The sequence below is a fragment of the Salmo salar genome, chromosome 20 (assembly GCF_965601325.2).
Source record: "Salmo salar chromosome 20, fSalSal1, whole genome shotgun sequence".
In the NCBI taxonomy this organism is placed as follows: domain Eukaryota; kingdom Metazoa; phylum Chordata; class Actinopteri; order Salmoniformes; family Salmonidae; genus Salmo; species Salmo salar.
Window position 1 is genome coordinate 11,498,697 of NC_138310.1, and position 27,596 is coordinate 11,526,292.

The window sequence follows — 27,596 nt, forward strand, 5'->3', positions numbered from 1 at the left end:
CAAGAATTTTAACTTTCTAAATAGTGGTTTTCTTTCTTTCTTTCTTTTATTGAGTGCTCGTGCGCATTAAAGGGGCAATCAAACAAGTGCAAACAATAACACAGTTGCCAACCCACCACTGTGTTGGTAAATAGCTGAGGTATGGGGCTGGAGCTCTCAAATTCATAGACAGAGCAATGCATGCAAAGACTGACAATCCATGATATCCCAATTATGGTTTTAAACATGTTTTGAGGCTATACAATGTTTGTTTGCAATTACATTGTTTACAAACAATGTAGTTAAACCAGCTTATATGTTGGGCACGATAGTTGAATTAAGTTCATTGGGCAATTCTAATGTATATTCTTCAAGAATCAATAAGTATAATTCATACATTTAAACGTTTTAAAAAATGATGTGACAAACGCAGACTGTCCCTTTAAGGATTGGAGCAGTAAGTAGGCTAACTAACTGTACACAAAACTCCATAAGTACTTTTTCACAACTAGCCCAACAACCGAGACTAGTCTGTACCATAGGCGTGAAATTAAGTATTGTTTACACCATACGATACGGAGGTAGCCTACACAATTTTCATCATGAGGCGATGTGCAACCCAATCTTTACGCATACGTTGTAGCCTACATTCAATTTGACCCGGCATAACACACTATAAACTGATGTTCGGAGCAATTTAAGACATTCTCAGTTAGTTAATAATCACAGCTGGCCGTTTTAACTTATTGCACAAACCATCTACCAATAATTGAACTTGTCATTGCGCTAAGTCTGCACTTTGGCTCAATGCATGGAGAGGCGTTGGCTACTTTTGCACTGTGCATGTGATTGTGGTTGCGACAAGCTCATGCAAACAGTCTGAACAATGCTCCGAGTTTTCATCATGATTATTTATTTTAGCGAATTAAGAAGGCCAACAAAATCTCCAAATGTGACAAAATGTATTTAAGTGCCAGGGAAGAGCACTATAGCCTTACGAAGCAGTATGAACTGCAACTGCTCAAATAGATATGAAAGCTAATCGTAGCCTACATGGTCCTCCTCAGCTAAAACAAATGATCTCTATACATTACGTCCACTAGCCAATAAAAACCAATGAATTTAGTCTATTATTCACCGAGTCATTCAACTTTACTGTAACTTTTACGCACATCAAGCAACATAAACTTTACGCACGGTCAAGGGATTATCACCAACATTGAACTTACTTCCTCAAATTGCGCAAGAAGCATCACAGCAACCAGACACAGCAATCAGAAATCATCCTAGATAGGAGATATGTTCTGTGGGACCCGGTGGACAGTCCCCCAAATATCCAGCCGTCCTCGGCCGTCACTTCATTTAAAATTGCCGCTAATACTCAGTTCATTATGCGTGCTTCAGTTGCTCTGAGTAAAGCCTGAGCATATTCCAAGCACATGATAGAGGGAGGGGAGAGGGAGACCGAACTTTCCCATAACGTCTGCGGCACCAAATAGAAAGTGCACAGTTGAAGCTGTGAGAGTCTGCAAGTTCTCTTTTTTTTGTGTGTGTGTGTGGGGTGGGTGGGGGGGGGGGGGGTGTCCATCCTTTCTCTGTGAGAAAGGACGTGCTCTGAAATTCAAACAAGTTCCCTCGCTCTGTTGTTGGGCACGAACTGAAGAGGCATTGTTCGTCTTTTGGCCTGGACTCCCCCATTCCCAGACCAGGTTATGGAGTGATGGCGGTCGGTAATGAATTTGCTGCAGGCCCTCCTTTAACGCGTTATGACAAACGGAACATATTTACAGTCGTTCAGACAAAAGGGTGAACATAATGTGTTTGATACAATCCCAAACCAAGACTGAAGGAGGCCAGTAATACATCATAGTCTTTATGGGAAAAACATTTTATAACTCCAATCAAAATGTTTTTGGTCGGTACTTTTGCCTTCACCTAAGCATTTAGTTAATTTGTATACACCCCCCCCCCCCCCCCCCTCACACACACACACACACACACAAACACATGATGAGAGGACTTATACAATGTAACAATGATGTACAAATTGACCTTGTGATAATTCATTTCAGAAGATCGCAAAAAGTAGTTAGCTATAAGATGGAAGCAATGTGTGCCCTAACTTGTTCTTTAGCATATGTTGTGCAAGCAGAGGTGTAGTGCCCATAGGGGGCACACAGACCCCCTCCGATGTGTCCAAGCAATTTTATGAAGTTGACTTTAGCTAGCCCAGATAGGTTCCCAATCTCCCAACCTCATAACTAGCTCCTGTACCAAGAAGCCATTTCAGCCTACCAACCAAGTTAGATAGTTAGACAAGCTATCTTAGCTGGCCTGCCCGCTTGCAAGGTTGGTAGACTTTAAAAAAGCAAGCAATTACTAAATGTACTCAATGAGACTCACATTCCTTTCAATCTTTTACCAAGATTTTAGCAGATATGCAGAGAAGCACATTTAGTTTCTTTGAAATAACCACCAGTCAGTAGGATACTTACAGCTCAAGAGGTATGCTTAGATTTACAGAAAAATATACATTCTTTATATAGAATTAAGCGTAGTGATTATGGCTCTAGATTGCAGGAGAAAGCTATTTCAAGTGTTTGACAAATGCTACATTCTCTAACTTCCAACCCCCAGCCATCCTCAGGTACTTTGTGCACCCTTAGATTTTGGGGGTGCATGACACCCCTGTGTGCAAGGACCATGTGCCATGATATGCTTGGGCTGTTACATATCTAGCCTATAGACAATGGTAATAGTGGTATTGTTACTAACAAGTTACAACAGGTAATACAGGTAATGTAATGAATTGCCGTTCTTCTTCTTCTTTTTGTTATTAGTATTATTACTACAACTATTATCGCCTATTTGTAATTACACTATCAACATAGCTACGCTTATTACAGGTTCAAATGCCTTGTTAATAGTTTGGAGGAGATAAAGCATGTCCTTTTTGTGTGAAACACTACATTTATATCAGGGCAAAGTAATTTCTTACAACTCTCTTTCTTATACTTTTCCCTGCTTAATTTCAGGCATATCCATGTGATTTAACCAGATTCACGTTTTGGTTTAACAGCGAGGTCACGTTCAATGACGTAGACAAGCATATCATCTACGTGCAGCCATATTTAAATACATCAAGGAAATTAGTGCATCAAAATATGCAAATCCAGTTTACATAGTCTGTCTAGCCGCTGCCAGAGCAATTTCCCCCAACCGGTTCTTGGGTATTTGATTGCCGTTTGGAAAGCGAACATTGTCCTGTTTGTTTTTGACAAAGCTCCGAGGGTGTGTGAGCGGTGTGCTTTGGAGACATGAAGTGAAGAAACCAAGGGTTCTGCCTGGGAAATCGCACATGCATAATGAGATGAGCCACTCTGCCATTCTCAATGCTCCGATGCTGTGTGTTCCAGCGTGCGTATTATTTTTTTTATATTGATGCATATGTAAAAGGTAGATTTGTATTGCTTTACTTTTCTCTATTCTTCGTTTTCCATGCTATTACTTTTGGTTTAGGTTGTAGTGATTGCAATGGATATTTATGGATGATGACGCGCACCTACAAGCGTTAACCTACAGTATTTCCAATTTCACATAGCCAATCAGCTGAAAAAAAGGACTATTCCGAAAATAATGCGTTAAAATAAGGCAATAGGCCTATAGAAAGTTTGCTAGTTGACTAATGATGTAAAATTGTAAAATATAATATTATTATTGTTCTCGACAAAAATATGTATATGATTCTAGTGGCCAAACAATAGAAGGGATTTAGTGCTATAATAATGCTGAGGATACCTGGACTTATATTTAGCCTATATTCCAGGAAAGGTGCTCGAGATTGTGTTTTACAACAACAACAAAAATATATAGGCTACATGTAGCCTATGGTCATTTGAATATTCAGATTTTTTTAAAGTGTTAACCCACCTTACAGTATGTATCTCTATTGGCTATGTAAAGGCGACATTTCCTCTGTATTGGCTAATGATGCGCACACAGGCCGCGTTTGCGGCAGCGCGCGGGCACACACACATACACACACTGAATGAAACACTGACTTCTTAACCATTGTCTTGAAGTAGCTAATTGTTGTGTTTTTAGTAGACATTATCGTTTTTTAAATAACAAACAATGATTGGTTTAGAATGAGCGTTTTGCTGTATAAAAACGAATTGCAACACATTATATATAGTAGGCTACGCTAAATGAGATACGTTTAACTTACCCTTATATTTTACATCACCATTAAACTCTTCCTGCTGGGCTATGCACGCGCTCTCAATCAAGTCGTCGCCAATTTTCCAGCCCAATTTATTTGTGCGAGCCGTTGGAGATTCCGTAGTCCCTACTCGTAAGTCAGCCTCCTCGTCAAGTGAACCTTTTTCCCGAACTGCTCCTCTTATGTGTCACCCAATAGAAGTGGTCAGACGGGCACACGTAAAGATTTTTTCCCTCCAAACAGGGTACATGCTGTCATCGACCTGCAAGTTGTTTGTTTTGACAAACACGCACAGGGTTGTATGCATAGGCTACAGCATTCTAAGATTATTGCACATCAATTGCTCTTGCCACTTGTAAAACCAAACCACCCTTTTTCGAATTTGTAACATGGAATAGTGTGACGCACTCGAACCAACATGTCAAGTGAGGCATGTCAGCTTTGCGAACTAGATAAATGTGCAGTTCCAATCACACTATAGCACCTATTGACGGTTAGGCTAAAGCAAGATACAGACCCAAACAAGGTCTACAGAAAAGTGTAATCAAAAGAGAGCTGCGTGAACATAAACACTTTTTTTTTTACAAAAGCAATGACGTATTAATAATTTGCATTTGAATTGTCACGGATATTTAAAAAATAGATAGCCATTGCACTTATTATATCAGTGACATATGTAACGGGGACGAATTTGACGACAGAGAAGAAACTGCGACATTTTTCCAATTAGGCTATAGACTATATTGCTTGCTTTTCTGCAAACGATAGAAAAAGTAATACAAATCCATAGTAATCTTAGTGTTGTAATCAATCAATTATCGAATACATATTTATGCCTGACACAGACTTCATATTGGAACTAGATCATTGGTAATACACCGACTGGTGATACCTGTCTTCCACATCGTGGTAGGCATGGACTACCCTCATTACATATCTCTACATAAGTTTAATGAAACATGCACGGTCAGCCTATAGTGAGAAAGAGAGGACAATCGCTTCTAGTCACTCGGTCTCTTTTACATCTTATATGGCGAATAACCAATCATTTCTATTTTCGCCTGCTTTTCAAATTTAGGAATAGGTTACGATGTTGCAGTTTATGCTCTCAGTTTCGAACAAAACTCATCCATAGGCCTACAACATAAACGCGTCCTTTATTGTAAATTATCTTTAAATCTTTAGAAAAAAGACATCTTAAGCATCTCACCATGACGAAACAGGCCTTGGATAAGAACAGCCAATATAGTTCCTTGGTGTGTGTGAGACAGAGAGAGAGAATGAAAGAGAGAGAGAGTGGTTGAGTGCGTTCTTTTGTGCGATTTGATTTATGATAAAAAAAATGTGTAGGGCTATACAATATATATATATATATATATATATATATATATATATATATATATTACACAAAATGTTATACACAAAATGTGAGTTATATAGTTTCAACGTCGCTGCAACTTAACGTCAACCAGAAAAACAAATAGGCTATTATTATTTATATTTGCATTATGATTATTATGATTATGATTATCACAAGTGTTTCAGTAGGCTATTATTTATTTAGTTATTACTATTAAACCCAGGAATATGCTACTCTGTTTTATCAGTATAGGCCACCTCAATTCGACATTGATTAACAAACTATGTCCAGCGTGGTTATTTAGCGAAAACGAATCGATAGTTACCAGGCTGATTGAGATTTGTGGCTTTGATGATACAGCATCTGTGAGTATTGGTGTCTTTTGCGATAGGCTAGCGTTTTGGACTGAGGATGTGAGAGTGTATGTAGTATGTACCTTAGCTAATAAACGGCGACATCTAGTGGTAACTGTGGAGAAAGTATGACGTGCCACGTAGTTATATTGAGGGTCACCAGTTTTTGGAACATTTCGATTATTTCTTGTTTAGAAACAAACGAGATCATGTCAGCAAAAGGTCATGCAAACCTCAAAGTCGGTAGCCTAAATAACGAACGAATTATTACAAAAATAATGCCTATGGATTGACAAAAGAAGAAAGCGATGTCTAGCCAATAACACATCCTTCAAATTTTACATTAGGGGAATGTTTTTTCTTCTTAAATTTAAGGGTAAATACAACGAACATGTTTTGAAATAAACTGCAATGGAATCGCATAGCCTGCTATTCCTCAATTTAATTGTCATTCTTCTTCGCATGTCTGATTTTGAGCCACAGGCCTATACTTTTATTTAATTTATTTCTAAACATGACTCTGTGTTTGCATACTATTATTATTAGGATATGCTATTCTTCGATTTAACACGCTTTGAATTAGCCTACACACGTTTATTATTTTTCTGTCGTGTGATGTATTTGTACAATTTCAATTAATGGTGAAGTATCAATGAACTGTCTAAAATAACAACAGTTCACTTCTTTCAGCATTGCATGCACTTGGGTCAATTGATTTTATTCGATTCGTTATTCCGGCGAGTAACATTTTAATTAGCTTACATGTATATAAAGTGAAAGTAATTCCACATACTAAACTTCAGATCTCATTTCTCTTGTTTATCAAATGAAGAAAATGCTTATTTTAGCTCCAGACTTGAGCGGCGGTGTTCGCCTTTCCAACTTGCCCTCCTTGCACCACTGCACACGCTGTGGCCGCAGCTATCCCGGTTCGAATCTAGGTCACGGCAGTTTTTATGTAACATAAACCATGTGCTTTCAATATCGAATTATCTTATATGATTTCACTCAGTCTTGATCAATGTGAATTCAACGAGGTTACCTAAAGCAAATAAATAGGTTATGAAGAAATGGAATTAAAATAGACTTAGGTCTGGATCTGTCCTTATTTTTTTAATTGATACATTCGATTTATGATAGCATGTTATTGTATTATTGTAGCCTACTCTAAGAGTTTATATTATGAAAATGGGGGGGAAGACATGGCGATTGGGGGCGCAGTTGACAGGAATAGTTGCTTGTAGCAATACTTTCCCACTGGGCACAGACCTCAGTTCAACGTCCAGTTTTGATTTACATTTGGTTGAGTTAACTCATGTAAATTCAGCGCGATATCAACAAAAAATGTCACCCTTTCATTGGATGTAGGGTAAAAGTTGGGTGAAAAAATACGAAATTCTCTCAATCCAATCAGTTTTCCACGTTCATTCAATATCATCAAATTTTTTTGACGTTGTTGAAATGACATGGAAATAACCTTGATTCAACCAGTTTTTGCATAGTTGGTTGCGCAATTGTATTTCAACTGTTTTGTCCAAATGTCATTTAAGTTTAGTTCTCTGCTTCACATTGCGCACAGGTTGCTTAATCCTTTTGTAGCAAATAGCCCAACGACTCTTTCCCTGGTATTGGTTTCACATGTTTCAAATTTCACACATTTGCATCCATTTTAGATCTAGTTTTTCAGGATAAAAACCCCCACATTGATTCTACAAGTTAATTAATCAAAAGCTAAAATGTGTCTTCCTGAAATGTCTTGTTCTTGATATTAAGTTTTCCCCCAACCATTTATGGACATATGTTCTTGTTTGTCAGGCTGATAGGTAAAGGGTGAAATAGTACATTCTAGTTTCTGGGCAGGAGTAGTAACCAGATTAAATCGGGTACGTTTTTTATCCGGCCGTGAAAATACTGCCCCCAATCCCAAACAGGTGAATTAATCACAAGCTAAAATGTGTCTTCCTGAAATGTCTTGTTCTTGATATTACATTTCCCCCAACCATTTATGGACATATGTTCTTGTTTTTCAGGTTGATAGGTAAAGGGTGAAATAGTACATTATTAAGCTACACCAGGAAAATTGATGGTTAGGGCGGCCTATACCATTCTACAACCATTCCACAACCATTATAGCTACAACCATTCTCATTGTAAGACGAACATGATGAAGTACCTTCAATACATGTTTTTTCTTCTTCTTCGAATTAACCGCTCACGTTGTCTGTGATTTTTAGTACTCTGTGACCGTTGTTCCATTGAGTTTGATGGGGGAATTATTTTCAGTCTTCCCGAAATGTGGATAATGCATTTTTTGTTGTTGCATATGCTCAGAATAAATGTATGTTTACTAGAAAAATGTATCACTGAATGTGAAGTGAAATAAACCTTAGCTGTAAATGTCAAATAAAAGTCTGCCATTTGAGTTCCCATGACTCAATGCCATGATTTCGTAACCTTACTACGTTACAGTTGGAAGAAATAAAGCAAGAAACGCCATTGCTGTGTCTCAATGTGGTGTCATCCATATTATGTTATATTACAGGTAACTGCCAAAATGAGGGAAACAGTTGAGTAAATGAGGGATCCAAAGTATATTGAAAGCAGGTGCTTCCACACAGGTGTGGAATATCCCATCATGCATGAATAAAAATGCTGGGCAAGCCATTATTTTGGCTAACATGGCTATGCCCCACAATCCACAGGGCACAAGTGGTCACTGAGTGGTTTGAAAGGCAGTCACCAGATTTCAACCCAATTGAAAACTTGGGGAAGATTCTGGAGCAGCATGAGACAGCGTTTTCCACCAACAACAAAACGCCAAATTACGGACTTTCTCCTGGAAGATTGGTGTCGCATCCCCCCGATAGTCTTCCAGACACTTGTAGAATCTGTGCCAAGGTACATTGAACCTGTACTGGCATGTTTTGGCCCAACGCATTGTTTAGACACTTTATTTGCTGTTTCCTTTATTTTCGCAGTGCAGTACAGTACCTTGCAAAGGTATTCATCCCCACTGTTGTTTTCCTATTTTGTTGCATTACAACCTGTAATTTAAATAGATTTTTATTTGGATTTCATGTAATGGACATACACAAAATAGTCCAAATTGGTGAAAAAAAAAAAAAAAAATGTTTCCAGAAATCCCCCCAAAAATATACACTGCTCAAAAAAATAAAGGGAACACTTAAACAACACAATGTAACTCCAAGTCAATCACACTTCTGTGAAATCAAACTGTCCACTTAGGAAGCAACACTGATTGACAATACATTTCACATGCTGTTGTGTAAATGGAATAGACAACAGGTGGAAATTATAGGCAATTAGCAAGACACCCCCAATAAAGGAGTAGTTCTGCAGGTGGTGACACAGACCACTTCTCAGTTCCTATGCTTCCTGGCTGATGTTTTGGTCACTTTTGAATGCTGGCGGTGCTTTCACTCTAGTGGTAGCATGAGACGGAGTCTACAACCCACACAAGTGGCTCAGGTAGTGCAGCTCATCCAGGATGGCACATCAATGCAAGCTGTGGCAAGAAGGTTTGCTGTGTCTGTCAGCATAGTGTCCAGAGCATGGAGGGGCTACCAGGAGACAGGCCAGTACATCAGGAGACGTGGAGGAAGCCGTAGGAGGGCAACAACCCAGCAGCAGGACCGCTACCTCCGCCTTTGTGCAAGAAGGAGCAGGAGAAGCACTGCCAGAGCCCTGCAAAATGACCTCCAGCAGGCCACAAATGTGCATGTGTCTGCTCAAACGGTCAGAAACAGACTCCATGAGGGTGGTATGAGGGCCCGACGTCCACAGGTGGGGGTTGTGCTTACAGCCCAACACCGTGCAGGACATTTGGCATTTGCCAGAGAACACCAAGATTGGCAAATTCGCCACTGGCGCCCTGTGCTCTTCACAGATGAAAGCAGGTTCACACTGAGCACGTGACAGTCGTGACAGAGTCTGGAGATGCCATGGGGAACGTTCTGCTGCCTGCAACATCCTCCAGCATGACCGGTTTGGCGGTGGGTCAGTCATGGTGTGGGGTGGCATTTCTTTTGGGGGCCGCACAGCCCTCCATGTGCTCGCCAGAGGTAGCCTGACTGCCATTAGGTACCGAGATGAGATCCTCAGACCCCTTGTGAGACCATATGCTGGTGCGGTTGGCCCTGGGTTCCTCCTAATGCAAGACAATGCTAGACCTCATGTGGCTGGAGTGTGTCAGCAGTTCCTGCAAGAGGAAGGCATTGATGCTATGGACTGGCCCGCCCGTTCCCCAGACCTGAATCCAATTGAGCACATCTGGGACATCATGTCTCGCTCCATCCACCAACGCCACATTGCACCACAGACTGTCCAGGAGTTGGCGGATGCTTTAGTCCAGGTCTGGGAGGAGATCCCTCAGGAGACCATCCGCCATCTCATCAGGAGCATGCCCAGGCGTTGTAGGGAGGTCATACAGGCACGTGGAGGCCACACACACTACTGAGCCTCATTTTGACTTGTTTTAAGGACATTACATCAAAGTTGGATCAGCCTGTAGTGTGGTTTTCCACTTTAATTTTGAGTGTGACTCCAAATCCAGACCTCCATGGGTTGATAAATTGGATTTCCATTGATTATTTTTGTGTGATTTTGTTGTCAGCACATTCAACTATGTAAAGAAAAAAGTATTTAATAAGATTATTTCATTCATTCAGATCTAGGATGTGTTGTTTAAGTGTTCCCTTTATTTTTTTGAGCAGTATATATATGGAAAAGTGGCGCGTGCATATGTATTCACCCCTTTTACTATGAAGCCCCTAAATAAGAAATGGTGCAACCAATTACCTTCAGAAGTCACATAATTAGTTACATAGTTAGATTGCACACAGGTGGACTTTATTTAAGTGTCACATGATCTCAGTATTTATACAGCTGCTCTGAAAGGCCCCAGAGTCTGCAACACCACTAAGCACAACAAACCTGCCGATAGAGGGCCACCCACCAAAACTTACAGACCAGGCAAGGAGGGCATTATTCAGAGAGGTAACAAAGAGACCAATGATAACCCTGAAGGAGCTGCAAAGCTCCACAGCGGAGATTGTAGTATCTGTCCATAGGACGACTTTAAGCCGTACACTCCACAGAGCTGGGCTTTACAGAAGAGTGGCCAGAAAAAAAGCCATTGCTTAAAGAAAAAAATAAGCAAACACGTTTGGTGTTCGCCAAAAGGCATGTGGGAGACTCCCCAAACATATGGAAGAAGGTACTCTGGTCAGATGAGACTAAAATTGAGGTTTTGGCCATCAAGGAAAGTGCTATGTCTGGTGCAATCCCAACACCTCTCATCAACCCGAGAACAACATCCCCACAGTGAAGCATGGTGGTGGCAGCATCATGCTGTGGGGATGTTTTTCATTGGCAGGAACTGGGAAACAGGCCAGAATTGAAGGAATGATGGATGGCGCTAACTACAGGGATATTCTTGAGGAAAACCTGTTTCAGTCTTCCAGGGATTTGAGACTGGGACGGGGGTTCACCTTCCAGCAGGACAATGACCCTAAGCATACTGCTGAAGCAACACTCGAGTGGTGGGGAAACATTTAAATGTCTTGGAATGGCCTAGTCAAAGCCCAGACCTCAATCCAATTTTGAATCTGTGGTATGACTTAAATATTGCTGTACACGAGCGGAACACATCCTACTTGAAATGGTGGGAGCAGTTTTGCCTTGAAGAATGGGCAAAAATCCCAGTGGCTAGATGTACCAAGCTAATAGAGACATTCCCAAGAGAATTGCAGCTGTAATTCTTGCACAAGGTTGCTCTACAAAGTATTGACTTTTTTTTGTGTGGGGGGGGTGAATTGTTATGCACGCTCAAGTCTTCTGTTTTCTTGTCTTATTTCTTGTTTATTTCAAATCAAATCAAATGTATTTATATAGCTGATATCTCAAAGTGCTGTACAGAAACCCAGCCTAAAACCCCAAACAGCAAGCAATGCAGGTTTAGAAGCACATCTTCAAAGTGGTAGGCATGTTGTGTAAATCAAATGATACAACCCCCCCCAAAAAAAATCTATTTTAATTCCAGGTTGTAAGGCAACAAAATAGGAAAAATGCCAAGGGGGGTGAATACTTTCACAAGCCACTGTAGCTCAATGATACCAGACATTAATTGAGACTCTCGCAGTCATTGTCTGGGGACCGTTGGTTAATTTTACGTAAATATACAGTACAAGTCAAAAGTTTGGAGACGCCTACTCATTCAAGGGTTATTCTTTATTTTTACTATTTTCTAGACGAATAGTGAAGACATCAGAATTATGAAATAACACGCATGAAATCATGTAGTAACCAAAAAAGTGTTAAATAAATTGAAATATGTTTTATATTTGAGATTCTTCAAAGTAGCCACCCTTTGCCTTGATGACAGCTTTGCACACTCTTGGCACTCTTTCAACCAGCTTCATGAGGTGGTCACCTGGAATGCATTGCAATTAACACGTGTGCCTCGTTAAAAATGAATTTGAGGAAATTATTTCATTGTTAATGCGTTTGTGCCAATCCGTTGTGTTGTGACAAGGTAGGGTTGTACAGAAGATAGCCCTATTTGGTAAAAGACGAAGTCCGTATTATGGAAAGAACATCTAAAATAAGCAAAGAGAAACAACAGTCCATCATTACTTTAAGACATGAAGGTCACTCAATCCGGAAAATTTCAAGAACTTTGAAAGTTTCTTCAAGTGTAGTCGCAAAAACCATCAAGTGCTATGATGAAACTGGTTCTCATGAGGACCGCCACATGAATGGAAGACCCAGAGTAACAACTGCTGCAGAGGATAAATTCGTTAGAGTTACCAGCCTCAGAAATTGCAGCCCAAATAAATGCTTCACAGAGTTCAAGTAACAGACACATATCAATGTCAACTGTTCAGAGGAGACTGCGTGAATCAGCCCTTCATGGTCGAATTGCTGCAAAGAAACCAATACTAAAGGACACCAATAATAAGAAGAGACTTGCTTGGGCCAAGAAACGTGAGCAATGGAAATTAGACCGGTGGAAATCTGTCTTTTGGTCTGATGAGTCCAAATTTGATATTTTGGGTTCCAACTGCCGTGTCATTGTGAGATGCAGAGTAGGTGAACTGATGATCTCTGCATGTGTAGTTCCCACCATGAAGCATGGAGGAGGAGGTGTGATGGTGTGGGGGTGCTTTGCTAGTGACACTGACTGTGATTTATTTAGAATTGAAGGCACACTTATTAACCAGCATGGCTACCACAGCATTCTGCAGTGATACTCCATCCCATCTGGTTTACGCTTAGTGGGACTATCATTTGTTTTTCAACAGGACAATGACCAAACACGCCTCCAGGCTGTGTAAGGGCTATTAGACCAAGAACGAGACTGATGGAGTGCTGCATCAGATGACCTGGCCTCTACAATCACTCAACCTCAACCAAATTGAGATGGTTTGGGATGAGTTGGACCGCAGAGTGAAGGAAAAGCATCTGTGTGAACTCTTTCAAGACTGTTGGAATAGAATTCCAAATGAAGCTGGTTGAGCTATTGCCAAGAGTGTGCAAAGCTGTCATCAAGGCAAAGGGTGTCTACTTTGAAGAATCTAAAACATATTTTGATTTGTTTAAAACTTTTTTGGTTACTACATGATTCCATATATGTTATTTCATAGTTTTGATGTCTTCACTATTATTCTACAGTGTAGAAAATAGTAAAAATAAAGAAAAACCCTTGAATGAGTAGGTGTGTCCAAACTTTTGACTGGTACTGTATGTTAACCAACGATGGGGTTGAGGTCAGGGCTCTGTCCAGGCCTGTCAAGTTCTTCCACACTATTCTCAACAAACCATTTCTGTATGGACCTCGTTTTGTGCCCGAGGGCATTGTCATGCTGAAACAGGAAAAGCCTTCCCCAAACCGTTGCCACAAAGTTGGAAGCACAGAATCATCTAGAATGTCATTGTATTTTGTAGCGTTAAAATTTCCCTTTTCTGGAACTAAGGGGCCTGGCACGAAACATAAACACAACCCCAGACCATTATTCCTTCTCCACCAAACTTTACAGTTGGCACTATGCATTATGGCAGGTAGCGTTCTCCTGGCATCCGCCAAACCCAAATTCATCTGTCGGACTGCCAGATGGTGAAGCGTGATTCATCGCTCCAGAGGACGCGTTTAAACTGCTCCAGAGTCCAATGGCAGTGAGCTTTACACCACTCCAGCCTACGCTTGGCATTGTGCATGGTGATCTTAGGCTTGTGTGTGGCTGCTCGGCGATGGAAACCCATTTCATGAAGCTCCCGACGAACAGTTATTGTGCTGATGTTGCTTCCAGAGGCAGTTTGGAACTCAGTAGTGAGTGTTGCAACCGAGGACAGACGAGTTTTACGTGCTATGCGCTTCAGCACTCGGTGGTCCCGTTCTGTGAGCTTGTGTGGCATACCACTTCGCGGCTGAGCCGTTGTTGCTCCTAGACGTTTCCACTTCACAATAACAGCACTTACAGTTGACCAGGGCAGCTCAAGCAGGGCAGAAATTTCATGAACTGACTTGTTGTAAAGGTGGCATTCTTTGATGATGCCACGTTAAAAGTCACTGAGCTCTTCAATAAAGCCATTCTACTGCCAATGTTTGTCTATGGAGATTGCATGGCGGTGTGCTTGATTTTCTACACCTGTCTGCAAAAGGTGTGGCTGAAATAGCCAAATCCATTCATTTGAAGGGCTGTTCACATACTTTTGTATATATAGTGTATCAGTTTTTATATTGGGTCTACCATGATCAGTTATCAAGGTGAAGGGCATACATGGAGAGAAATGGACAAACACAATAAAGTCACACCAGAACATCAGGGTAACTAAGAAAGCCAGTCATTTTACTGAATTCTCTGCAAAATACAAATATCTTTTCCCCAGCAGAAGAAACTTTGATTTTAGGATCCAGACTTTTTCACTACATACAGCTGAATCAAGTCCTATGAGAAACAGATATGTGGCTTTAATTTAATAATATCTTATCTTCAAGTGGCAACAAAGGCCAGCTTATGCCGCTGAAAGCCGCTTTGCTTTCCAAACACTAACTTCAGACCTCTCCAACGTTTAGATTTCTAGAAGCTACATAAGTTATTACAGACTGTTAAGCATTTTTAGCTACTTATTTTTTCCCACCTTTTTTAATGTGTACAACTAAAATAAAGAAAACTGCAAACATGGTGGCGCAATCAAATAATCCCAAGTGAATAGTTGGTAATAGTTGGCAATGGTATACCACATGACTGTACAAGTGTATGTATACCACATTACTGTACAAGTGTATGGTCTCCCCTTTGCACTAGACGTGACCGATCAAACGGTAGCTGAGGTACTGGGGTGAGTCAATTAGAGGGACCAGTATAGAGGCTAATACAGAATAATGGCATTACAACTGATCAACAGGTGAAGAAATACAGATGCTTCAAATCCATAACCAAAATAAAATATGAAATAAATCAAGCATGCTCAATGTCTTTGCTTACACAATATCAATAAACGCCACCTACACCTCAGAAAACACACCACAGCTAAAATAAAGGGAGCTCTTGGTGTTGTGTTTCTGTAATTCATTAGTGAGCAAGTGGCACAAAACAGCAAAGTAACTCAATCAGCTAAATTAACAAAAGTGGGATTTGGAAAACATACTTTTCCATGATACTCAATGAATCAATGAATATACAAAAAAATTACACATTTGTTTTCTGATTTTAACTGCAGTTCACAAGGAAATTCATTCTGATAACACGACACTATAGCTACTAAGTACTAGCTACTATACCTACCATGTCTCAAGGAGGACATGTAATGGTATTCTCAACCTCTATCAACTATGAACAGTATGACCAAATCAAATTGAAATGGGAAACCAATTCTACATTTTGGAGCAAATGCTTTTATTGTTTTTTTTCTTCTTCAATGCTTGCAATAACCATAAATGAATGTGAAAATAAAAGTTGAATAATATTACAACACAGAAATGCCACTGGCTTTGGTTTTCCACACATATGCTGCCTGAAATATCATGTTTTTTTTTTTACCATTTGTATTGAATAAAAAAAAATAAAGGACACGGCAGGGGCTCTGCCCCTGTTTCTGACTACACAGACTGTATACAGTAACAACATAGTGAACTCGCATAAAATATGCACATAGAAATACCATAACACTTGAGTGACAACAGACTGAGGAGTGAGAGGCAGAGAGAAATGTGACTAGTTTCATGTAAAAAAAAAAAGATATATATATTTGTCTGAAATCAACTGTTGTAGTTCTCCCAAACCAGCATGTACATTTTTCCTACAACATCTTGTTTGAATGCTTCATGTTACACTGCTGAGGAGGTTGTGGAACACCGAGCTGGTGATTGGACAGAGTGGGCTCAAATATGACACAACTCCTTTCTGATTAACAATAGACCACCGATATACTCAACAGCTTGATCATTTGACACAAATACAATTTGGAACTATCAAATAAATATTGTAATCTGGATTTATGTGGTGTCCTGCACACAAGTTTGGGTCTCATTGTAATAATTGGCAAAGGATTTGCAGTGAAAAGATGAAATCAAATGTTCAAAATATACAGAATACATGGGCCAAAGTCCCATCAAGGAGGATGTTTTTGGTGGATGTTGTTGTAGAAACTGTGAGTATCATGACACATGCACAGATGGGCCATCATGGGTGATGTCAAAAACGTTCATTTGGCATGACGCATGTCACCTGCATGGGCATTAACCCCCCAAGTTCCAATCCCCACACAGTTTCCACAAATATGTTGTTTGTCAGCAAAGAGATCTATCACAAACAACTCTGATTTACTCACAAACAACTCTGTTCAACTGGTTCTCAAGGTTAGACTAAATACGCCTCTGAACAGCACTGTCCCAGGCTCAAATAAAACAAAAAACAGACAATATGTGCAATTGCACATAGAAAACTCCACTAAGAAAAAACTCAAAAAACATTATTATATATATTTATATATTAGAAAGCTATACACAAGCATGTTAATTTCACAGATTTTTTTTTTTTAAGATTCTTAATATTATCATTATTATATATAATTAGAAACACGTTTAAAAACGAAACCTCTAGAAAGAGAAAACAGTTCAGCTAAGCATGGGTTCTCAGTCTGTTTTCATGGCTTAGGGTTTTTTAATTTCTCATCGGACTATCCGTCTTATATTAGCAAAGCTATCAAAAAACACATTCTGGCTTATAGAAACTACAAAAAGCCACAAAATTGCTTTGCATTGTATTCCTTTCATATGAAAATATAAGCAAGTCTATCGTACAACAGTTTTTTTTTTTTTACTGAATATTTAATACAAGACCCAGGGTTTCTTGATTCAACTAACATGGCTCTTGGGTAAAAGGATGGTCCTATCAATGTGCTCCATGTTTGATGAAGAGCTTTATGTTTAGCATGGGTTCTCTCATCTTGGTTCCTCACATCTACCAATGGGCCTGTGGGGTATACCTGTACAATCCTTCAAATGTTGCATATTAGCTTTCATTTTGTATATGAATAATCTGTAATGTATAGCCACGTTTGACCCCTCCCCTTTGCCCCTGCCCCTCTATTTACATAAATACGTTGAACCTGCAACATGACATCATCTATCGTAACATACATTTTGCAAGGGAGAACTACAGAGAAAGGTAGCAATGAAATTGACTGTACACATGTATTGGTTGACCAACTCAAGTGCTAGGCTGTTCACTCAGCAACATATGCTCTCAATTTTCCTCTAGTCACTGATTATCACTGAGGCAAGTTGTAAGTACTTTTACAAAACAGAGTACCTGACTTTTTTGTTGTTTATTTGTTGATATGCATATATTTACACATACACACACGTGTAAATATATATGCATCATTTTTTTTTCACACGGCACAAATAATGCATAGCTCCCCACCAAAAATATCCCTAACCCCAACCAACACCCATTTTTATCTTGGATCACCAGTCCCATCCCCATTGCTTTATATAACTTCAATATGTATAGTACACATACTCTGCAAAAAGAAAACATTACAGTTAAATTTAGAAGAGCGTGCCCCCCTTCCTCCAATGAAACAGAGAGAGAGAAAAAGAGAGAGAGAGCATGGGGTCTAGAGGTGAGTGACGTGTCGCGTGGTGATATAGAGGGCGATGGTGTCGAGGCATCATTACGTCGCAGGGCTTGGGCAACAGCCAACGCTGGGCTATCATGTGGCCCACCCTTCGGACAGGCGCACACGTTTGACCGAGGGACTCTCGCGCTCGTCCATGGCGGGCCGAGACAGTCCCAGTGGAGAGTGGAACTCGTTCCTGTGCTCGTCCCGGTCGCTGCCCTCGTGGGAGCTGCTGCAGCTGCTCAGGCTGTCGACAGGGGAGTGGCCCGAGTCCTGGCGGGACGACGGGTTATGTTGCTGATGGATGCCGTAGCACAACGGTGTGCTACTGGTGCGATCTCTAGGAGGAGAAACAGGTTCGGACTTGATGTGCAGGCTTTGAGCAGAAGGCAGGGAGAGATTTGAACTCTGACATAAGTGATTGCTATTGCAATTTCTGTAGGAAGGAAAGGAAACGCAAGGGGTTACAGAGTAAAGAAACATGATCATGCACCCACACGTTTACTCCATATCTTCCCATTCATATCTCATATCTAGTCAAAAAATATCAGTATGTATCAGTATTTTCACTATAGTTTCGCCAACAAGCTTCATTTCAATATCCGTCCCTCTTTTCTTTGATTTGTCTACTGCTTGTTTGTATTTCCATATACTCACCCTAGCTGACTGAGGGCCGAATGCTGCATGTTCTGGAGGTGTTGTTGTTGCCAACCGCTCATGGAGCCCAGGTGGAGGGAGCTACCACTGTTAAAGCCGGACAGGGAGGATAGGTCTGCACTGCTCAGCGAGTATTCTACACAGACATACACAGAGAGAGAAGGCAACCAGTTAAAACCAGTTCAGGCCAGTTCAAACAGGTTTGTAAAGTACATTCGTTTTGAATTATGACTACTGAAATGAATAGTATAACAGTCAATTTCTTTCTCCTTATACATTTTTTCCTGCTGGGCCAACACATGTGCCAATGAGTCACAGTGGGTGTGGGAGTGTTGCATTGAGGGATATATGTGTATCAACAGCACCACCTGCTGTTAGGTTTTTGAAATGAAATGTTTTTAACATCACATTACAATGAAGCCATGTTTCAGGGCCGGACAACTTATTGTTACCTGATTTTGCATTAAAATGCTATATTTATTGGATAATGAGCATGCTTGTATTTACTATCATGTCTGTGAAGTCATGCAAATCTGTATGTATGAGATATAGATCTTATCAAATCAATAAGAATCAAATAAATCCTCAAATAAAAATGTAAATAGCGGGGCGAGTGTGTGCCATGTATAGTTCACTTTCCAGACTCATTGATACCCTGAAAGGACTAACAAGGACACACACTGATGTAGAGTGTATATGTGACAAAGACTGAGTTTGTGTGTATGTGTATGTGCATGTGTGTTTGTGTAGAACATGTGTAAAAGCAGTGGTACTTACCAGTACCGTATGAAGTGGAGATGGCTGATGGGTAACCGCCCATGCCTTGTCCTGGTAGGGTGGGCGTTGCTACTGAAACCACAGGGGTGGCCAATGACTGTGCTGACTGGGAGTTGTTTATTCTCTGGTTCTATGAGGGGAAGAGAAAAAGAGAGTGACGGAAAAGCATGAGTGCCATCACAAATAAAGTCAGCACCAAAGAAAAAAAAGAGAATAAAAATAGACTTAGTTGTTTTGTTTTTTTGCTCCGCAGATGCTAGAAGAATGAACAAGATGCCAGCTTCTTGGAAATTAATCACTTGACACGCGGCACTGCTGAACCCTGCCAACCCTATCATTTACCACCCCTCCTGAGGTTCCGCTGTCTCTATAGTAACCCTGCTGGTCTCCACGGCAACAGAAACAGCAACGGCTGGGAGAGGCACTTTATTGTGGCAGGGTGGTGCAGAAATTATGGCGGTTTAATGCCATATAAAAGTGTTCCTTTTGTTGCCTTTCATTTCCTGGTTCTGAGAGAGGGGAAGCATGTATGCTAAGTTGCCATGCAACGCCCGTCAAGCAGACATAGAAGGAAAGAATGAGGGAGGGGGTTGAAATGAGGGGGATGAGAGAGGAAAGATGATAGGATGCAATGACTCAGACATACCACTAGGTGTCACCCTAGGTCCTGGCAAAAACGCCCCCCCCTTCATTCCAACATGTACAACGCATGCCGCAGATCATGGAAGTTGCCCCTTTGTGGACAACGAGGATCATCTTACTCTTTACTTCAATCCTAACCTTAACATCGTAAAAAGTAATCACTGACCTTCGAGCAGCTCTTGGGAGCAACACAATTACACCCATAGAATTATAAGGCACTGGTTCAGTTAGGGTTGATGTATTTCTATTGTTAAAGCATAATGACTGGTCTCCCTTCTATCTAACTGAGGATGGTGGATGATGTTTAGAGATTGTTATTATTTTTGGTTGCTAGTTTGAGTGACGGGCCAACTTACCAATAGCAGATTGACATCCTCAGACTGATGGCATTAGAGGGGAGGGCGATACATTCAAATTAGTTTCATTGGATGGAAGTAGCAGGTGGGTGTGGTTCTAAGGATGGAACTGCTAGTAGTGAGGCTACTAAACAGAAGCTCATTTAAAAAAGGAAATGTATTATTACTACTGTACTCCACTAACAGTCTATCTATCTTATTAAAATCATAACTTATGACAGCACATATATCGGACAGCTTCAGCCACTTAAAACAAACACTCAAGAAGATAATAGAACACATTGAAAGAAAATCAACTGAAGGGACATATGTAAAAAAGACGAATGACAAACAGGGGTGAGGGGGGATGGGATCAGGACTGGAACTGGGCCTGGGGGTAAAGTGAATGAGCAACTCACCATGGAGGGCATGTTGTTCTTGGCTCCAGGGGGGATGAGCACACGCAGGTCTGGCTTGCGGTTGTTCATACCCAGGTTCATGGGTGGGGGAGACTTGGCCTGCATGCTCTTGTTCATGCTACCCGGAGAGGCCAGCAGACCGGGCGAGTTACGGTGGTGGTTCCCGTAGCCGTTGCCTAATGAGAAGAGAGGGAGACGAGAGAGCGAGGGAGCCATCAATTATACATTTCAAAAGACCGTCATTACTGTATCCTACAGATTGTCCTCAGACAACAGTAGCATGTTAAAGCATGTTCGGCGCATTCGGCGCTGCTGAAGACGGCGCCGAAGAGAATGGCTGACGTTTTACACGCCCATAACCAATTGTGCTATTTTGTTCATTTTTTTGCTTTGTAACTTATTTTAAAACTTATTTTGTACATAATGTTGCTGCTACCGTCTCTTATGGCCGAAAATAACTTCTGGACATTCGAACTGGGATTACTCACCACGAACTGGAAGAAGATTTTTCCTTTAACGAGTTAACGAGGCCCAGATCCCCGTCATTTGCGTGAAGAAAAGACAGAGGAAAAGAGGACGCAGATTGGGCTGCCTTTTGAGAATCCGTAGGTGAGCGAGTAAACTCCCACTGCCATCAATTCTACTTGCTAACATGTAATTATTGGAAAATAAAATTTATGACCTATGATTACAATTATCCTACCAAAGGGACATTAAGAACTGTAATATCTTATGTTTCACCGAGTCGTGGCTGAACGACGACATGGATAATATAGAGCTGTAGGGATTTTCAATGCACCGGCAGAACAGAGAAGATACGTCTGGTAAGACAAGGGGTAGGGGTGTGTGTCTTTTTGTCAATAACAACTGGTGAGCGATGTCTAATATTAAAGAAGTCTCGAAGTATTGTCCCTTATGATAAGCTGTAGACCAAATTATCTACCAAGAGAGTTCTCATCAATATTATTTGCAGCTGTCTATTTACCACCACAGACCGATGCTGGCACTAAGACCGCACTTAACCAACTCTATAAGGCCATAAGCAAACAAGAAAATGCTCACCCAGAAGCAGCGCTTCTAGTGGCCGGGGACTTAAATGCAGGCAAACTTGAATCAGTTTTACCAAATTTTTACAGAGATGCATACAAAGCTCTCCCCCGCTCTCTGGTCAGATGAAGTGGTCAGGACTGTTTTGCTAGCACAGACTGGAATATGTTCTGGGATTCATCCAATGCCACTGAGGAGTATACCACCTCAGTCATCGGCATCATCAATAAGTGCATCGACGACGTCGTCCCCACAGTGACCCTAACGTACATATCCCAACCAGAAGCCATGGATTACAGGCAACATCCGCATCGAGCTAAAGGCTAGAGCTGCCGCTTTCAAGGAGTGGAACACGAATCCGGACGCCTATAAGAAATCCCGCTATGCACTCAGACGAACCATCAAACAAGCAAGCGTCAATACAGGATTAAGATTGAATCCTACTACACCGGCTCTGATGCTCGTCGGATGTGGCATGGCTTGAAAACTATTACAGACCACAAAGGGTAACCCAGACGCGAGCTGCCCAGTAATGCGAGCCTACCAGACGAGCTAAATGCCTTTTATGCTCGCCTCGAGGCAAGCAATGCTGAAGCATTCACGAGAGCACCAGCTGTTCTGGATGACTGTGTGATAACGGTCTCGGTAGCAAATGTGAGCAAGACCTTTAAACAGGTCAACATTCACAAGGCCGCGGGGCCAGATGGATTACCAGGACGTGTACTCAAAGCATGCGCGGACCAACTGGCAAGTGTCTTCACTGACATTTTAAACCTCTCCCTGACTGAGTCTGTAATATCTACATGTTTCAAGCAGAACACCATTGTCCCTGGCCATAGGAAGCAAAGGTAACCTGCCTAAATTCGCATACCGCCCCAACAGATCCACAGATGACGCAATCTCAATCGCACTCCACACTGCCCTTTCCCACCTGGACAAAATAAACACCTATGTGAAAATGCTGTTCATTGACTAGAGCTCAGCGTTCAACACCATAGTGCCCATGACCCTGGGACTAAACACCTCCCTCTGCAACTGGATCCTGGACTTCCTGACTGGCCGCCCCCAGGTGGTAAGGGTAGGCAACAACACATCTGCCACGCAGATCCTCAACATTGGGGCCCCTCAGGGGTGTGTACTTAGTCCCCTCCTGTACTCCCTGTTCACCCATGACTGCGTGGCCAAACACGACTCCAACACCATCATTAAGTTTGCTGACAACACAACACTGATCACTGACAACGATGACACAGCCTATAGGGAGGAGGTAAGAGAACTGGCAGTGTGGTGCCAGGCAAACAACCTCTCCCTCAATGTGAGCAAGACAAAGGAGCTGATCGTGGACTACAGGAAAACGCCGAACAGGCCCCCATTAACATCAACGGGGCTGTAGTGGGGCGGGTCGAGAGTTTCAAGTTCCTTGGTGTCCACATCACCAATGATGGTCCAAATACACCAAGAGAGTCGTGAAGAGGGCACAACAAAACCTTTTCCCCCTCAGGAGACTGAAGAGATTTGGCATGGGTCCCCAGATCCTCAAAAAGTTCTACAGCTGCACCATCGAGAGCATCCTGACTGGTTGCATCACCAGGCTACAGAGGCGCTACAGAGGGTAGTGCGTACGGCCCAGTACACCACTGGGGCGAAGCTTCCTGCAATCCAGAACCTATATAATAGGCGGTGTCAGAGGGAAGCCCATAAAATTGAGAGAGCTTCCAGTCACCTAAATCATAGACTGTTTTCTCTGCTACCGCACGTCAAGCAGTACCAGACCTCCAAGTCTAGGACCAAAAGGCTCCTTAACAGCTTCTACCCCCAAGCCTTAAGACTGCTGAATTATTAATAAAATGGCCACCGGACTATTATATTGACCCCCCCCCATTTGTTTTATACACTGCTGCTAGTGATTGTTTATTATCTATGTATAGTCACTTCATCCCTACCAACATGTATAAATTATCTCTAACCTGTACCCCCGCACACTGACTCGGTACCAGTACCCCTGTATAAAGCCTCGTTATTGTTATGTTATTGTGTTACTTTTTATTATTTTTTACTTTAGTTTATTTGGTAAATATTTTCTTAACCAACAGTGCAGTTCAAGAAGAGTTAAGGGCTTGTAAGTAAGCATTTGGCGGTAAGGTCTACACTTGTTGTATTCGGCGCATGTGACAAGCAAAGTTTGATTTCATGTTGTACTGCGGAAACCATTACCTCAAATATTCAAATTATTCAACTAGTGGAGTGGAGATGCTACTGTCCTAGAGCCAGAGAGAGAGGTCACTTTCACCCAGTGATCCCACACAATTCTCCCATCTCCGCCTGATTTGGCTGGTTTGTGAGGACATATTCTTTCCTTTCTTAGAGAAATGTCCATTTTACCTCTGTCACTGTCATTTACCCTGCATCTAGCCAGTGATAGCCAGTGAGTCGTGTTAAAAACATCAAATTACGGCCTTGGAGACCACAAAGGGACAGGACCCATCATTTGGCCATCAGCGCTAAACACATGTGTTGCGTCTTCTAGACAAAGACCCTGCTTTGGGGTAGACACCCAATCCACATTCCTCCTCCGACAGACTGACTGGAGGACTGAGTTTAGCACCCACGCCACACACAAACCAGTGGGGCACCCTCCCAGCAACATCCCATTAAAAACAAGAGAGAGTGAGCAGTGTATATGCTTTGTTTCTAACCCAATCCCGCAGCCTGCTTTTTCCCCATTCCTAGGGGTAGAACAGAGAGCGCAGTATGGACGTTTCCCACTTGAAAGAGGGGCAGGAATTATACGTTAGACATAAATGAATTTCCTAATCATATACTCCAGGGGAAAATGAGTCGCAGATGTCTTCCTGAGCAATTTCCCCCCGCTGATCTTTGTTTAATTTGAGAGTGAGGTTTTTGTTGTTTGGAAATGAAAAGTCTCGAAAGCTCAATTTGAACAATCTGAAGAGTAAACGACCGCTAGCGGTGAAAGAAAATGAGGCTGTGACAATAAACAACAACTAGAAAAACAGTGTGTGTGCATCCATGTATGAGTTATTGTGTGTGTGTGTGTGTGTGTGTGTGTGTGTGTGTGTGTGTGTGTGTGTGTGTGTGTGTGTGTGTGTGTGTGTGTGTGTGTGTGTGTGTGTGTGTGTGTGTGTGTGTGTGTGTGTGTGTGTGTGTGTGTGTGTGTGTGTGTGTGTGTGTGTGTGTGCGTCTGCATGCTTGGGTCCCTATGTGTAAAATTGTGTTACTATAGTGTCAGAGTTCATGTGTGAGTGTGTGTATCAAATAGCACTTGTCTGTGTGTGTGACTTTGAATGTGTCTATTACTGTACATGTCAATGATGAATGCATGTGTCCATTGAGGTGTGCCTGTCATGACAGTGTACGTGTGCACAGAGCACGTGTATGGATGCACCTGTGTGTTTTGTATGGGAGCCTCTCCTAGAGCCACTCCATCCAGCTGCCTCATCAGCTCTGCTTGCCTCTCTCATCCTCATCGCTGGACTATTGTGCTGTTGAGTGAGCCCACGTGGAGAGACATGAATAGCGAATCAAAATAGCCGGAAAAGACTAGAAAATATCGGAGAATTACGTGTAGAAAACGGAGACTGTCCAAAACATCCCAGACTAAAAAACTTGAACATGACAGCTATCAATGTATGTCAGGTCAAGTCAAGGTAAGGCTGTTACTGTACAGCCCATCTGATTCATAGCTCCCGGCCCAGAGGCTGAGCGTACGGTGAGGAGGGGATTTCAGGCAGCCATTTTAGGACAACAGCTCAGGCTCTGAATATGACTGGAGACTGGCTATAGCCCAGGAGATGGGCTTTATTACCTAAGGCAGGCAATTGGCAAGCGATATGAATGCTAGAGGTCCTCTACAGCTGCTAGTGACTGGTTTACAGTAGGTTGATCTGAACTGAAGATACTTTGGAATATATCATGGATTGGGTGCGTATCTTAACAACTTGGCTACAGATTGGCAAATACAGTAGTAAGCATCTGACTACAGACGTGCAGCAGCTCTGTGAGTCCAAGACATCAAGACATGATCGTCCCGACACTGACACTAACAGTCAAACCTTTATTATTCTCCCTCTACCACCTCGCGCTGCAGAATAGAGCAGTGAGTTGAGGCAGACAAGAAGCAACCGTTTTGAGGAAGTACCAAAATGAAAACTCGCTGCCCAGATAAGAGTCTGCGAGATCATCCGATTTGAAGTGGGGATGCAAAGGTGAAGGCTATTTATGTAGGCAGAGGAAGTCTGTGGATGCCAACTGTGACTGTACGCTAACACACTGGCTGCCTTGCCTAAAGGTGCATCTCTGAACTTTTAACATGTGCCTACTAGGCCTCATGCACATGCACACACGCAGACACACACGCAGACAGACACAGACAGACACAGACACACAGACAGACAGACAGACAGACAGACAGACAGACAGACAGACAGACAGACAGACAGACAGACAGACAGACAGACAGACAGACAGACAGACAGACAGACAGACAGACAGACAGACAGACAGACAGACAGACAGACAGACAGACAGACAGACAGACAGACAGACAGACACACATACACACATGGCTGGTGTGGTTAAACCAATGTACATTTAACTGTTACTGAACAATTTCTGATGTCCTGTTGTGGTCTAACGGGTGTGTTCCATCCCACTTTCGATACGCAGGCACTTCCGTTGAGGTTTGGCCTAACGTGCTTTGAAATCTGAATCCACCAACTGAACTATGGCGCCATGCTAGTTAGCTAACATCCCACCTTCTACTGTATCTATGCAGGCTATGGACAAAGATATAGGGATCATTGAGCTGTTTTTGTAAGAATAGGCCTTGTGTCTTCGTCTCAAGGTTCTTGTCTTGCACGAGAGGATTGGCAAACAGGACAGAGTGCATCTGTTTCTGTAGAGCTGTGTCAGGGTCTATTCTGTGTATTGTATATCTACACTGTACAAAACATTGTTCTTTCCATGACATAGACTGACCGGGTGAATGCTATGATCCCTTATTGATGTTACTTGTTAAATCCACTTCAATAAGTGTACAGTCGTGGCCAAAAGTTTTGAGAATGACACAAATATACATTTTCACAAAGTCTGCTGCCTCAGTTTGAATGATGGCAATTTGCATATACTTCAGAATGTTATGAAGAGTGATCAGATGAACTGCAATTAATTGCAAAGTCCCTCTTTGCCATGCAAATGAACTGAATCCCCCAAAAACATTTCCACTGCATTTCAGCCCTGCCACAAAAGGACCAGCTGACATAATGTCAGTGATTCTCTCGTTAACACAGGTGTGAGTGTTGACGAGGACAAGGCTGGAGATCACTCTGTCATGCTGATTGAGTTCGAATAACAGACTGGAAGCTTCAAAAGGAGGGTGGTGATTGGAATCATTGTTCTTCCTCTGTCAACCATGGTTACCTGCAAGGAAACACGTGCCGTCATCATTGCCTTGCACAAAAAGGGCTTCACAGGCAAGGATATTGCTGCCAGTAAGATTGCACCTAAATCAACCATTTATCGGATCATCAAGAACTTCAAGGAGAGCGGTTCAATTGTTGTGAAGAATGCTTCAGGGTGCCCAAGAAAGTCCAGAAAGCGCCAGGACCGTATCCTAAAGTTGATTCAGCTGCGGGATCG

General features: G+C 41.9%; 1 protein-coding gene and 1 long non-coding RNA gene across 8 annotated transcripts in view; both read right to left on the reverse strand.

Annotated features, from left to right (window-relative positions):
- LOC106580135 (uncharacterized) overlaps nt 1–5,509 on the reverse strand; it is a 77,076-nt gene extending 71,567 nt beyond the window's left edge. Inside the window, exon 1 of one of the 2 annotated variants that reach the window (XR_001322811.3) lies at nt 4,208–5,509. This is a non-coding gene — a long non-coding RNA (uncharacterized LOC106580135). Of the gene's footprint in view, nt 1–1,208; nt 1,492–4,207 lie in introns of those variants that run through there. The other variant, XR_001322810.2, reaches the window with a different exon arrangement.
- A 9,251-nt stretch (nt 5,510–14,760) lies between these two features.
- Nucleotides 14,761–27,596, reverse strand: part of mef2cb (myocyte enhancer factor 2cb) — a 98,738-nt gene continuing 85,902 nt past the window's right edge. For all 6 annotated transcript variants that reach the window (XM_082966193.1, XM_045702953.2, XM_045702954.2 and 3 more), the window contains 4 exons: nt 20,892–21,067; nt 19,496–19,625; nt 18,719–18,854; nt 14,761–18,497 (listed from right to left, as the gene is read on the reverse strand). In XM_082966193.1, the coding sequence (XP_082822319.1) occupies nt 18,155–18,497; nt 18,719–18,854; nt 19,496–19,625; nt 20,892–21,067 (785 nt within the window). In that variant the 3' untranslated portion in view covers nt 14,761–18,154. The remainder of the gene's footprint in view (nt 18,498–18,718; nt 18,855–19,495; nt 19,626–20,891; nt 21,068–27,596) is intronic.